The sequence below is a fragment of the Apodemus sylvaticus genome, chromosome 10 (genome assembly GCF_947179515.1).
Source record: "Apodemus sylvaticus chromosome 10, mApoSyl1.1, whole genome shotgun sequence".
NCBI lineage: Eukaryota > Metazoa > Chordata > Mammalia > Rodentia > Muridae > Apodemus > Apodemus sylvaticus.
Window position 1 is genome coordinate 106,025,775 of NC_067481.1, and position 13,531 is coordinate 106,039,305.

The window sequence follows — 13,531 nt, forward strand, 5'->3', positions numbered from 1 at the left end:
GGTAAAGGTTCACTTCTTTTTGAGGATGTATAGTGGATTGTTGTTTTACTTTGTTTTTGAAACAGGGCTTTTCTATGTTGCTCTTATAGATGAAGCTGGCCTCAAACTCACAAAGACCCACCTGCCTCTGCCTCCAGAGGGCTGGGAGTGAAGGTTGCACCCTCACGCCTCTTAGGATGACGCTGATTGTCATGACACACTGCCCTCAAATGATCCTCCTTTCAAGCTCCTGCTTTAACCCCAACTTCCAGAGCACACCTGGTAGTCATCGTTGACAGAGACCTCCTGTCTTTCCTCTGTTGTCAGCCGCTGCCTCCCACTGGTTCCAGCCTATAGTTTGTCTTCCCTGTTGACATTAAGTATGCAACGGATGCAGTCCTCATCTTGCCTGTCTCTTGTCTCATGATACAGCCCCAAAACAGATGATCTATAAATGGCTACCGAACTTTTGGCTTGATGCCCCAGGGTAGTCCACATTGCAACTGTTACCTGGGTGGTAACTTTCCTCTATAAATAGGTGGTTTCTGTTTCAGGAATGGTTTGCCGTGATATACCCCTCTGCTGCCCCACCCAGGCCTCTTAGAAACAGAGGATCAGAAAGAGGTATTCAAATCCTCCACCACAATACCTACAGCCCTCCTAAGAGCAGTCAGGGTCTTTCTGTCCACCTGACTTGCCGTCCACGCGGAACTCACGGAGAGAATCTGCTGTCCTTCCTTGGTTTTCTGTCCGCTCTTCCTGTTTTCGTTGGTGATCCAGTCCCTCATGGCTCATCGGTGCTTCCGCAGTGAATATTTTGACAGTCTGCTGCATGCTTGCAAACCGTGTCACCTGCGATGCTCCAACCCTCCTGTGCCCTGTCAGCCTTACTGTGATCCGAGTAAGTGCGGCCCTCAGCAGTGGCTTGTTGTGGGAAGCAGTCTCCTTAGAGAACACTGTTAGAGAGGAGATGGGGAGGTTTTTTCTTTTTCTTTTTTTTGTTTTCCTGAATCAAAACCAGAAAAGATAAATAATCTAAATGTCTCCTGGAACAAAAGAATTATTCAGAACTAGACTCAATTTTATTCTTCAGCTTTGAATTAAGAATTTAATTTAAGCCGGGCGGTGGTGGCGCACGCCTGTAATCCCAGCACTCTGGGAGGCAGAGGCAGGCGGATTTCTGAGTTCGAGGCCAGCCTGGTCTACAGAGTGAGTTCCAGGACAGCCAGGGCTATACAGAGAAACCCCGTCTCGAAAAAACCAAAATCCAAAAAAAAAAAAAAAAAAAAGAAAAAAAAAAGAATTTAATTTAAAATTCTTTAGTATTTAGAATTTAAAAGTCAATCTTGGAGAAACCAGGAATGGGTAGTGCATGCTTCTAATTCGGTGCTTCTAACTTTCCTAATGCTGCAGCACTTTAATAGTTCATTTGTGGTGACCCCCCCCCAACCACAAACCGATTTTCATTGCTACTTCCTAACTAGTTTTGCTACTGTTATGAATCATAATGCAGGCTATTTGATATGTGACCCCCATGAAAAGATTGTTTGACACCCCTCCCCAGAGGTGCCGTACCTGACAGGTTAAAAACCAAACAAATTTGAGGTGTGCCTGGCCTACGTTGTGAATTTCAGGGCAGCTTGGGCTAGAGTAAGGTCTGGTCCCATAAACAACAAACGAAGTTGAGCTGTAGGTGAGTTGGTAGAGCGCCTGGCTAGCACAGCCCTGGGTTCTGTCCTCAGCAGTGTGTGTGGTCACAGTGCTGCAGATCTGGAACTGCAGCCCTTACATAGGAGGTGGGGAAGTCCAAGGTCATCCTTGGATATGGCTGGGTTTGGTGCCTGCCTGACTGTCAGGAGACGTTGAGTGTTGGAGAGTCCTACGTGGTGTGAGTCCTGAGCTCTGGCTGTGTCTCTCTGTGACATTCTTTTGATAAAGGCATGGCCAGTTCAGTGAGAGAGACGTACACGGTGCTCTGGATCTTCCTGGGCCTGACCTTGGCCCTCTCTTTGGCACTTTTCACACTCTCGTTCTTGCTGAGGAAGATGAATCCTGAGATGCTGAAGGACAAACCTCAAAGCCCAGGGCAGCTTGACGGTGAGTCTTGGAAGCTATTTCTGTAAGGGTGGCTCTTCCAAGTTTCATTTCCTTTTTTTTTTTTTTTTTTTTTTAACTTTGGCTGTGTTGTTGTTAAAGCACTTTCAAATGTGTTAGTGGGTAGTTATTTGAAATTTAGAGCTGGGAGTAGTGGCACACGCCTGTCATCTTAGCACGTGGGTAGTGGAGGCAGGAGGATCAAAGGGGGAAAGGGGTCAAGGTCATGCTTAGCTATGTATTGACTGTGAGCTCAGTTGGAGTGACAGAAGACCATATCTCAAAGCAAACATCGGCAATGACAACAAACCAAACCCACTAACTGTCCCCCAAACAAAACAGAACAGAGAAATTGTAACATCGACACCTACTTTGCAGTCTCCTTTCAATGCCTGCTCCCCCTACCCCCCCCCCCACCCGCCCCACCCAGTTCTCTTGAGACTTCTTTGGAAAGTGTCTTTGACTGAACTTAGTGCACTGATGAGATACTGTGTTATCACAACTGGACCACAGCCAAGGACTTTCAGGCTAAGGGTATTTGGCAAGATCTGTGGTCTTGGTTTTAATAAATTATAAGCACTGTTTGCCTGTGTTTTACTGCCCAGCATGCTAAAAATGAATAACCTGGTTCACTAACCATCTCAAGGATAATTATTAAGCAACAGAGTACCAGTCTCAGGGAAGTAGATGCTTGACTTGAGGGCCTCTTAGGCTAAAAACATTTTTATAGCACTGTTCTCTGTGATTTGCTTCTTAGACACATAGCAGCCACGGTCTTGAATTCTTTTTTTTCTAACTTTTTTCTTTTGGTGTGTGCGGTGCATGGGTGTGCACATGAGGTGAGAGGAGGGCTTTGGGTGTCTTCCATGGGTGTGCACATGAGGTGAGAGGAGGACTTTGGGTATCTTCCTCTATTGCTCCCCTCCCTGTTGCCATGAGACAGGGTCTCTCAGAGAGGCAAAAGAAACAAGTGGTGTCAGCTTTGAGGCCTCGCTCCTCCTCCCTCTGCCACTGGGAGGTTACAGGCATGTGCTTGTTACCATCCTGCCAGAGACTTAAGCTCGGGTCCTCACGCTTGCAAGCGCATGCGTACCACTAAACCGTGCCCTCAGCCGTGCTCTGTGTCTTAGACATTTGCTTCCCATGCACGATCTGCAAAGTGCCTTCCGTTTGCTTTTCCTGAGCCGCAGGAGTGGCTAAAAAGGTGCTCGCTCTTTCCCCAGTGCAGTCTAGTTGGCAAAAGAATGCATTTTCACTTTTTTTTTTTTTTTTTTTTTTTGGTTTTTTGGATTTGGTTTTTTCGAGACAGGGTTTCTCTGTAATGCCCTGAACTCACTCTGTAGACCAGGCTGGCCTCAAACTCAGAAATCCACCTGCCTCTGCCTCCCAGAGCGCTGGGATTACAGGCGTGCACCACCATTGTCCAGCTATTTTCATTGTTTTTAAAGTTATGTATGTGTATATGTGTGTGGCTGAGAGTGGTTTAACAAAAGCAGAAGCCCCGTGGCCGACTGACCTGGAATGGCCAATGGGTTGATACAGAACTGGACCACAGATTAGATGTCATCAGGAGGGGCTTCAAATCTAGGGCCAGGTTTTGTGCATGTGAGCACAGTGCCTCTGGTTGGCAGAAGAGGGCATCAGATCCCCTGTAGCTGAAGTTATAGGTGGATGCTAGTGACTGAATCTGTCCTCTGGAATAAAGTTACTGACTCTTAACCACTGAGCCACCTCTTCAAACAGAGAATGAAAAAAATTTTTTAACATACAAATTGTGCATATAAAAAGTACCTGACATAATGTTCTGAATCCAGACACAGGGAAACAGTGCCTACAGTCAAAGGCATCCATACTTTGACAGTTAACCTTCTGGTGATAGGGTCTCTCGTATCACACGCTGGCCTTGGACTATGTATCACAGGGTTACCTTGAGCTTTTCTGATCCTCAGGCTGCCACTTCTCCAGGGCTGGCTTTGCAGGTATGCACCATCAGGCCTGGTCTGTGAAGTTCTGGGGACTGAATCCAGAGCCTCTGGTGCATGCTAGGTGAGGGAGCACTCTGGCATTCCCGGCCCTGCTCCACCTCACCCTGCTGTGCTCCACCTCACCCTGCTGTGCTCCACCTCACCCTGCTGTGCTCCACCTCACCCTGCTGTGCTGAGGGCAGTTGGGATCTAACCCTGCTACTTGAAGTGCTCCAGTGCTATCCAGTCATCTTGTCACGTACTGGCTCTACAGACTGCAGCTCTGGACTTCCGGTCATCTGCTTCTCATTCCCCCGCCTCCTTGCCTCTGGTAACCACCACTCTGCTGTTGTTCTCTAAGTGGCTTCTTTCTCTTCACATGGAAGTTAGGTCAGGCAGGCTTTTCCTTTCCACTTTTTGCGTATTTCTAGAGCAACTCTGACTTATTTATTTTTATGTATGTGGGTGTCTGGCCTCATATGTTTGTGTACCGCTTGTATATGCATTGCCCCCAGAAACCAGGGTCCCCTGGGACTGGAATTACAGATAGTTGTGAGCCACCAACTGAGTGCAGGGAGTTGAACCCATGTCTTCTGCAAGGCCGGCAGAGCTGTTAGCAGCTGAGCCATTTGTCCAATGCCCGGAAGATGCTTTAGAAGATAGTTCCACAGTGAAATGTTGAGAAGTAGAAACTTAATCATCTCTGTGTGAGAGAGGGTGGTGCATGCCAGAGCATGTGCACGAGGGGAGAGGGCGGTGCACACCACAGCGTGTGCCTGAGTGGAGAGGGCGGTACATGCCACAGCATGTGCCTGAGTGGAGAGGGTGGTGCATGCCACAGCAGGTGCATGAGGGGAGAGGGCTGCGCACGCCACAGCATGTGCACAAGGACAGCTTCCAGGAATCAAGTTTCATCTTCTCCTTTGTTTGAGGCAGGCTCAGTGTCCAGGACGGCTGATTTTCAAGCTTCTGAGGTGATGCTCCTGTCTCCAACCTACCCTCACTTCAGGGCTGGGGTTACAGATGCCTGCTGCTGCACCCCATTTTTTGGTGTGGGTTCTGAATTCAAGTCGTCAGGCTTGTGCAACAAGTCCTTTGTTTGGTTTTCCAGATAAGATTTCTCCATGTAGCTCTGGCTGTTCTGGAACCTGTTTTGTAGACTAGGCTGGCCTCAAACTCAGAGATCTGCCTGTCTCTTTCCCAGGGGCTAGGAGTAAAGGCAGGTGCTACCACAGCCAGCAGGTGCAGCAAGTGCTGTTAAAACCTATTCTTCACAGATGTGTACTGGAGACAAACTGTGCTTCTATATAGAAATAAAAGGAAATTCATTTAAAAATGACGCATCTAGGAGTCTGGTCTTCACCTGTAACATCAACACTCAGAGGCTGAGGCAAGCAGCAGTTCGCCAACAGTTTGAAGCGTGTGCTGGAGAGATAGATGGCTCTGTGCCTGAGAGTCTGTGTGGCTCTCTTCTCTCAGGGTTTGGCTTCTAGCATCACAACCTTTTGTTACTTCAGTTCCAGAGGATCCAAGAATGCTTTCACACCACGCATATACATGGTATACACACATACATGCAACAAACACTGACACACATTATAGAATAACACAAGACAGAGGCCAGCTGACAGTGATGTCTAGGCTACACAAACACAAACAACATGCTGAGAAACGCTCTGAAAGATGCCATGCTAGGAAAAGTAGGCCACAACAGACAGCAGGGCCCATCTGTAGGGCTGGCCAGGTGTCCAGTAGATAATGGACCCTGCTCCAAGCCTCTTTAGGTTGCTGCGTTTGAGCCACTCCCATAAGCTCTCCTAATGTTCACAGGTGCACTGTGATGTGACCCATCCCCTCACAGCAAATGAACTTAAAAAGTACCTTCCATATTCTTTTGCCCTCTGGTATTGGAGACTGACCTTGGGGTCTTTTTGAACATGCTAGCTCCAAGCTCTTCCTGCCATGGCCTCCTGAGTGGCTGGATTACAGGTAGATGCCACCATGCTCACCAGTGTCACTCACGGGATGATGACTCTGCTTGTGTAAGATGAGGTCAGCTCTCATAACTTCCAAGAGCCGAATGGGTAGTATGTACATGACTGATCCCGTTTGTGGCCTTACCAGCAAGGGCACCTGTCATGTGCTCAGAGCACTCAGATGGTAGCAATGTCCTGGACTCCAGCCCACTGTCTCCATGTCCCTCCTGATGTCACATTTTGTAGTATTTATAAAGTCTGGTTGTGTAGATTCTCATGTGATATATCCTGAGACTTAAACATGGTCAATGTCAGATTTTAAAGCTCCTTATTCCCGCACGGCTGCCTGCCTGAGGGCCCTGCTTGGCTGGAGCTCAGCTGGTGACTCCCGGTGTGGGCTGCACTCGTTCTTGGTCTTGTGCTGCTTTGGGTCCTGCTGTGTCCTGCCATGCACGGTGTGACAGTCCCACTGGGCTTTCAGGTGAATGCCTACCTGCTTCTGTACCATCAGGATCCGTTCAGATGGACAAGGCCATCGATGAGCTGACTAGAAGCAGGGCTGGTGAGCAGAGGACTCTTCCCCGCAGCCTGGAGTATACAGTGGAAGAGTGCACCTGTGAGGACTGTGTCAAGAGCAGCTCCTACGGCGATTCTGACCATTTCTTCCCGCTTCCAGCCATGGAGGAGGGGGCAACCATTCTTGTTACCACGAAAACGGGTGACTACAGCAAGTCAAGTGTGCCATCTGCTTTGCAAAGTGTCATGGGGACAGAGAAGCCAACTCACACAAGATAATGAGCTTTCTAACCGGTGTGAAGTTGCTTGAGAACCTTCTGTCAGGAGAGCTGATGCTTTAGATGTCTTTACGATGACCATTTATCAACCAAAAATACAGCTTTTTGTCCTTTAATCCTGGTTTTATAGTTGAAATTTTGTTTATTTTTATTTTATTTGCATTGGTTGTTTTGTCTGCATGTAGATGTGAGGGTGTCAGATCTTGGAGTTATAGACAGTTGTGTGCTGTCATGTGAGTGTTGGGAATTGAACCCAGGTCTTCTGGAAGAACAGTCAGTGCTCTTAACCACAAAGCCATCTTTCTAGCCCATGGCTGAATTTTTTGATTCTCTAAACCAAAACCAGGTGGTGGTAGTGAATATCTTTAATCCTAGCACTCAGGAGGCAGAGGCAGGCAGATCTCTGTGGGTTTGAGGCCAGTCTGGCCTAGACAGCTAGTTCTAGGACACCAAGGCTACAGAGAGAAAGCCTGCCTTAAAAAGAAAGAAAGAAAGAAAGAAAGAAAGAAAGAAAGAAAGAAAGAAAGAAAGAAAAAGAGAAAGAAACAAAGAGCTCTCCACTATCTATAGCTTCCAGAGTATCAAATTTTACGGAGGCACCCACAAACATGGTAGGTATATTTGAGGACAAACTCGATTCTCCTGATGGCCAAAGAAAGCAAAATTGTCCCATGTTTTTCTGTAAGTAGAAGCCAGACTAATTCTGTGTGCAATGCAGCAGGTGTTAGCATGCTCATACAAATGCATGTGTTACTGCTAACTGTGACAAACATGAACATGTGCAGGTGTGTGTGGGCTTAATGGTGCCAGAGACTGATATAAGTCACTCTGCACATACAAAATACTATAAGGAAGCTAGACCATTATTACCTCCACCTTATAAATGTTGTCAGGACTGAGGGTTGTCTTAGTAGTAGACAGAATACTTGCCTAGCATACTCAAGGTACTAGGCTCAACCTCCAGCTTACACATACACAGACACACAGGCACACACATGGGGGGGGAGTGAAGAGAGAGGAGAGAGAAGAAAGAGAGGAGAGAGAGAGAGAGAGAGACTTGAGTGAGTCCGAGCAGGGTAATAGCCAGTGAGTGAATGTTTTAATTTGTGAAACTGTAAGAAGACATTTGAGGCTTGGTAATGTGTGAAGTATCAAAATACATCATTTTCCTTACAGGCTGGCCTTAAGCTCTTGATTCTCCTGCCCCAGCCTCTGGGTCAGGAACGCAGGAATGCATCACCTATTCCACACTTGGTCTGCCTCATTTGTGGAGTTGGAGAGTTCCACATTAAGATGAGAGAGTGCTGGCTGTGTCCTCACAGGGCGGAAGGTGGAAGACTTTAACTGAACCTGTGTGAAATCTCTGTGGGGCTGGAGACCGCTGGCGAGGGGCAGCCTGCATGGCTCAGTTACCTCCCTGCCCTTTCTATCATTGGACTCAACTCCAGGGTGGCACAGGTGTTCTTCCGCTGAGCTGCAGCCTCTAGCTCTTCATTATTTCTGACCAAGAGTCTAAGTTCCCCAGGCCAGGCCACTCCAGCCTCAGCCTCATACCCAGCAGGGAAAATAGTCTTTCAACTCCAGCTTTAAAAGAGGGCAAGACCCTGGACTTCATAGTTGCTGTGAATTTAACTCTTGAGTTCTTTCATCATCCAACCACTTTTCCTCTCACTGTTGCCCAGAGCCCATTACAATTCATTCTCAATCTAGAAACACACACACACACACACAAACACACACAGACTTGAGGTCTCCCAAGTGCCTCAGGCCATAACCTTCTTCTGTGAGTGTCAGTATTAAAGGTGTGCACTATCAACCAGGATTGCAAGTGAAGTTTTTCTACACTTGATCTTAGCCAAAAGGCTGAGAAGCGATAAGTGAAGTTTTTTGTTTTTTTCGAGACAGGGTTTCTTTGTATAGCCCTGGCTGTCCTGGAACTCAGAAATCCGCCTGCCTCTGCCTCCCAGAGTGCTGGGATTACAAGTGTGTGCCACCACCACCCGTCTAGGTGAAGACGTTTTTCTTAAAGTCCAATTCTGACTGCATCACCGTGCTTAAATTCTTGCAGTGGTCTTCCATTCCTGCATCCATCACGAGGCAGGGACGAAAGTACAAACTCTCCTGCCTGCAAAAGGGCGCCCCCAGCTTTCAGCATCCCCAGCTTCTCAACACCCATTTCTCACTTATCCTGTGTTCCAATCGACCCTTCCAGGGATGGACTTTGACCTGTTCCCTCTGGAACAGCTATCCTGGGCTTGGCCTAAAAGGGATTGCTAATCTGCTACACTGGCCCATTACACACATACACTGAGACACACAGACTGTGGTGCTGGAGACTGAACCCAGGGTTTGTACATGCCACCCCAACTACTGGACCACTGTCCGCAACCCTGTTTTGACTTTTTATTTCGCGAGTATAGAAAAGTTACCCTGAGTAGCTTTGAATTCACCTTTTGTTTTTGTTTGTACAGAGTTGAAGCTTGGGCCTCATGCAGGCAAGGCACGTGCTCTGCCAAGCTACATCCCAGCTCTGGAACTTGTGAAGTTCAGCTCCTGACCCATCCTCTTGAACGCTGGGATTGAAAGCCTGTACCACCAGGCCCTGCTGGCCCATGACTCGTTTCCTCTCTCTTCTTTCTGAGGCAATCTCAAGCAGCCCAATCTAGTCTCGAACTCACTATGTAGTTCAAGGCTGACCTTAAACTTCTGATCTGCAGCCTTCTCCCGGGTGCTGGTTTGACCGACATGCAACACACTACAAGCTCTCGGTACACTTATCTCTTATCCCAGTCCGAACCTCAGTCTAAACGGATGTTTTCTTCCTGGCTCGGGGATTGGGAGGCATTTATTTTGTGAGGTGAGGGCGCTCTTCCCTGCCACCCTGGGGCCTCGATTCGCCGGAGTATTTTGGTTCCGGGTCGGGAGGCGGGCCCTCGGAGTGCTCCTACTTCCGGGGCGGGGCCAGCGGGCGGGGCGCGCGTTGTCCCGGCCTGTGTGGAGCTCGGCGGCTGCAGACGAAGCGGCGGCGGCAGCAAGGCAGGCGGCGGCCCCGGGAGCGGCAACATGAGCGGTGAGTGGCGGCCCCACTGCTGTCACCCGCCCGGTGGCGCCACTGCAGCCGCACTCTCCGGGCCCGGTGTCCTCACACGCTGCAGACCCCCGCGGGGTCGCTGGCAGGCTCGGAGCCCTGGCCCGGAGTCTCCGGCACCGCTCCCACTATCCCGGGGCTGGTGCTCCTGTCCCTCCGCCTCATCAGTGACAGCCAACTCCTAGAGCAAGGCTTGCTCCCCAGTCCCTCCCAGCTCCTCCCAGCTCGCCGATCCCTTTGACAGGTTTCCACACCCCGGATTCTCAGATCTCTGGTACTTGCCTTAGACCCTCTTTCTCCCGTGACTCTCCTGGGACCCAGCTCCAGTTACCAGCCCCTGGTTTTCAGTCATTCTCTGTTCCAGGTCTCTTTTACCCAGTGACTCCTCTTTTTCTAAAGGCAAAGAGCATCTCTAGATCCGACACCCCTGTCACACACAGCAGCTCCGGGTCCCCAGAGGTCTCAGTTAGGGCAGCTTTGTCTTCCTCCCTTATTCCCTACACCTATGTCCCCAGAGTTGGCCCATCAGCCTCGCAGGGTTGTGCCTTTTGTATTTGGGCTGTTGGTTCATGCTCCAGTTCTGTCCATTCGTCGTCTAGCTTATTATTTGAAGTCTCTGGTTGTGTCCTGCAACCCTTTCCTTCTTGCCCAATGCTGAACCTAAATGGGGCTGATGCGTTGCCCAAGCCAATACCACCAGCAGGGAGGTGGAGCTGATGGAGCCTGGAAGTGAGAGGCAGGCTTGTGCTCAGTGATCTGAAGTTTAGTCCCTTGATCTGTGTCTTCACGCCTCCCTCTGAAGAGTCCTGATGATGTTTTGGTGCTAAGTCATTCCTGGGTGTTGCGCGTGGAGATGGGAGTGACTCAGGAAGGGACTGTGTTGGCTGTTGCTTCTCCTGCTGGACACAGGAATCTGGATTCCCTTAGGAGGACCCGCCTACCCTCATAGTTTGTTTTTTTTCTCACTGTGCAGTTGAATTTTAATCTTTGCATCCAGTCTCTCGACTTTCAATCAGGTGTTTGATGGGGTAGAGAGGGCGCTAGCACAAAGGAGCACCGGGGCAGTCTTTATTTTCAGCTTTTAAATTATTTCTGTGCATCTTTTAAAAAATGCTAGATGGTTTTTGTTGTTCAAGAGCAAGGTTTAAGGAACTGTGGTCTTATTGAGGGCACTGATGGAGGGGTTTCCAGTTTACCTTCATCTGCCAAAGCAAATTATGGGGTCTAATTTAAGGTTTCAGATCCTTGAACACTAATGATAACAAAAACGTGTGTGCTGGCATCCACCAAAAGGTGATGGAGTCTGTGGTTCAAACCCTGGTTCTACCACATAAAGCGGTATAATTTTAACTAATTAATTTAGTATGCGTATGCACTTGTGTGCTCGTGTGTATGTGTGTGCAGGTATGTTTGCATGTGCACATGTGTTGGAGGGCCAGAAATCAGTTTTGGCTGTCTTTTTGTATTGCTCCCTTATTTGTTGAGATAGTCTTGCACTGGCCCCAGAGCTCACCGTTCCAGCTAGACTGTCTGACCCTAGGGTCTTGGAAGTCCTTCTGTGTCTGCCCACCAGTACTGGAGTTGTAAGATGTACTGCATGCCAGGCCTGGGTGCTGGGCCCCTGACTCTGGGCCTCACATTTGAGCAGCAGACACTTCAGTGACTGAACCATCTCCCCAGCCTTTAAAGCTGTGTAAGGTAGAACAACTAAGGCAGAATTTGCAACAAAGCAAGGAGACACAATAGCATCTGCCTCCCAGATTAGTAATGATTTTTGCTTGCTCAGCTAAGTGATTGGTGTTAAGTCTCTTAACAGGGCTCATTGTTACTGTTTCCATAAAAGCCAAGAGAAGACTGGGGACAGGCTTGCTTCTTGGTCTCTCTGGGACAATGGTGGGAACCAGGCAGTCTGAAATACTTTGTGATTCTGAGGGATAAACCTCATTTATGATGAGCTTGTGTCCTCTCAATAAAGATACCCTTAGTTTTAGCCTTTTCCCTTTAATGTGACCAAAGGGCCTGTCATAAACCCAGATGTCTGGAGTAGAAATTCTTTTACTTTCTTTAGAGGAGGAACTGAAATTGAGAAACCAAAGGAAATTGTCCAGTTTATCTTTCACTGAAACAGTATCAAAACTCTTAACTCAAGCATTTGCAGCCAACTGAGGACCTGTGTTTGGCCCTGGGACCCACGTGATAGAAGGAGAGCTGACTCCTGCAGGTTGTCCTCTAACTTCCACAGAAACGCTGTGGCATGCACCTGGATACACAAGATAAATAAATACAAATGTAATAAAAATTCAAAGGAAGTTTCAGGAAGTTTAAAAAAATCATTAGGTCTAAAGCATGTAAAAGAGACCAAATGGCCTTTTTGGAAAGAGTAACTGGAGGCAGGAGCCTCTCCTCCCTCCCCAGTGCAGAGTACACACCACTCTGGATTTTCCTACTGTGTGTTTCATGTAGATCCTTTGTCCCTTTGTAACTAAGTGCTGTGTCAGGGTTCAGCCTGGATTTGGAGTTTATTGCTTCTTGAAATAATTCAAGATTCAGAAGGGTGGGAAGGCTAGTGTGAGGTCAAACCCAGGCCCTGTTCTGCTAACATGTGCTTCATACTGTGTCCAAGCTCAGGGTACTTTTGTTTCTTGAAGACTATGGTTGAAAAGGACCCCATCCTACCTGCCTTGGCATTGGTAATTGATGCTTAATGAAATTAAGTGTAGGAGAATTTCCATTCTTGTCAGGAAGTTCCTCCTGCCAGGCGCGTGGCAGTGGCTCATGTCTGTATGGCTCCCAACACTGGGGTACGTTTGATCCCAAACACTGGTGTTTGAGGTCAGCCAGGTCTGAAGATCAGGCCCCGGGCTAGCTTCTGATGCACAGTGTATACCAGTCTCAAAACATCGGTGTGGGGGCGAGGGTGTTGTGGGGGAGGGTCACCTCAGACACTGCAAATGACATGACACTGTGGCATTGGGTCATGAACTCTTGTTACCTTACCCCTTTGGTAGTTATAGCTGGTTGCTACTTCATCTGTGTCCCTGCCTACTTCCTGCCTCTCTCCCAGGTACCATGCCACTGCAAATACATTTATATGTATTGCTTATATTATGTTTAAAAAGTAATTCATTTTGTAGTCCTGTTAGAAACCAGTGACGTCTCAATAACACTAACCATCTAATGTTCACATTTAAATCTTTCCTTTATAATTTTGTCTTATGGTGTAATCTTACAACTCAGATTTAAGGGTGGCTTTTCTCTTAAATAATTTAGCTCTCTTTGGAAGATAATTTAGTTTTGTTTCTTTCTTATTTTGGTTTTTAGAGACAGGGTTTCTCTGTAGCCCTAGATATCCTGGAACTCACTCTGTAGACCAGGCTGGTCTTGAATTCTGAGATCCACCTGCCTCTGCCTCCTGAGTGCTAGGACTAAAGGTGTGTGCTACCACTGCCCAGTGGGAAAGAGATTTTAAGGTTTATTTTAATGCTGTGACAGAACTGTTCAAACCTCACTGTGATCAGTATTAGAAACACTCTATTACTCTAGAAAGACAGGCTGGGCTCATTAGCAATTGCTCATGTCCCTCTGCTCAGTCTTAGACAGCTAATATATTTTTCTGTCTCTGGAATTTTTTCTCTT

The 13,531-nt window shown here is 47.9% G+C and overlaps 2 protein-coding genes across 6 annotated transcripts in view; both read left to right on the forward strand.

Annotated features, from left to right (window-relative positions):
- Positions 1-573: 573 nt before the first annotated feature.
- On the forward strand, positions 574-6,923 carry Tnfrsf17 (TNF receptor superfamily member 17). 3 transcript variants are annotated; one of them, XM_052197035.1, is made up of 3 exons: positions 574-880; positions 1,918-2,076; positions 4,974-5,357. In XM_052197035.1, the coding sequence occupies exons 1-3, from the start codon at positions 766-768 to the stop codon at positions 5,150-5,152; spliced, it is 453 nt and encodes a 150-aa protein (XP_052052995.1). In that variant the 5' UTR covers positions 574-765; the 3' UTR covers positions 5,153-5,357. The 3 variants fall into 3 exon arrangements, with proteins under 3 accessions (XP_052052995.1, XP_052052993.1, XP_052052994.1); XM_052197033.1 differs by lacking the exon at positions 4,974-5,357 and adding an exon at positions 6,495-6,923 and having other exon boundaries at positions 575-880; XM_052197034.1 differs by lacking the exon at positions 4,974-5,357 and adding an exon at positions 6,525-6,923 and having other exon boundaries at positions 577-880.
- A 2,850-nt stretch (positions 6,924-9,773) lies between these two features.
- Positions 9,774-13,531, forward strand: part of Snx29 (sorting nexin 29) — a 397,982-nt gene continuing 394,224 nt past the window's right edge. For 2 of the 3 annotated variants that reach the window (XM_052197693.1, XM_052197692.1), the window contains exon 1: positions 9,774-9,877. In XM_052197693.1, coding sequence (XP_052053653.1) covers positions 9,871-9,877 — 7 coding nt within the window. In that variant the 5' untranslated portion in view covers positions 9,774-9,870. The remainder of the gene's footprint in view (positions 9,878-13,531) is intronic. The other variant, XM_052197691.1, reaches the window with a different exon arrangement.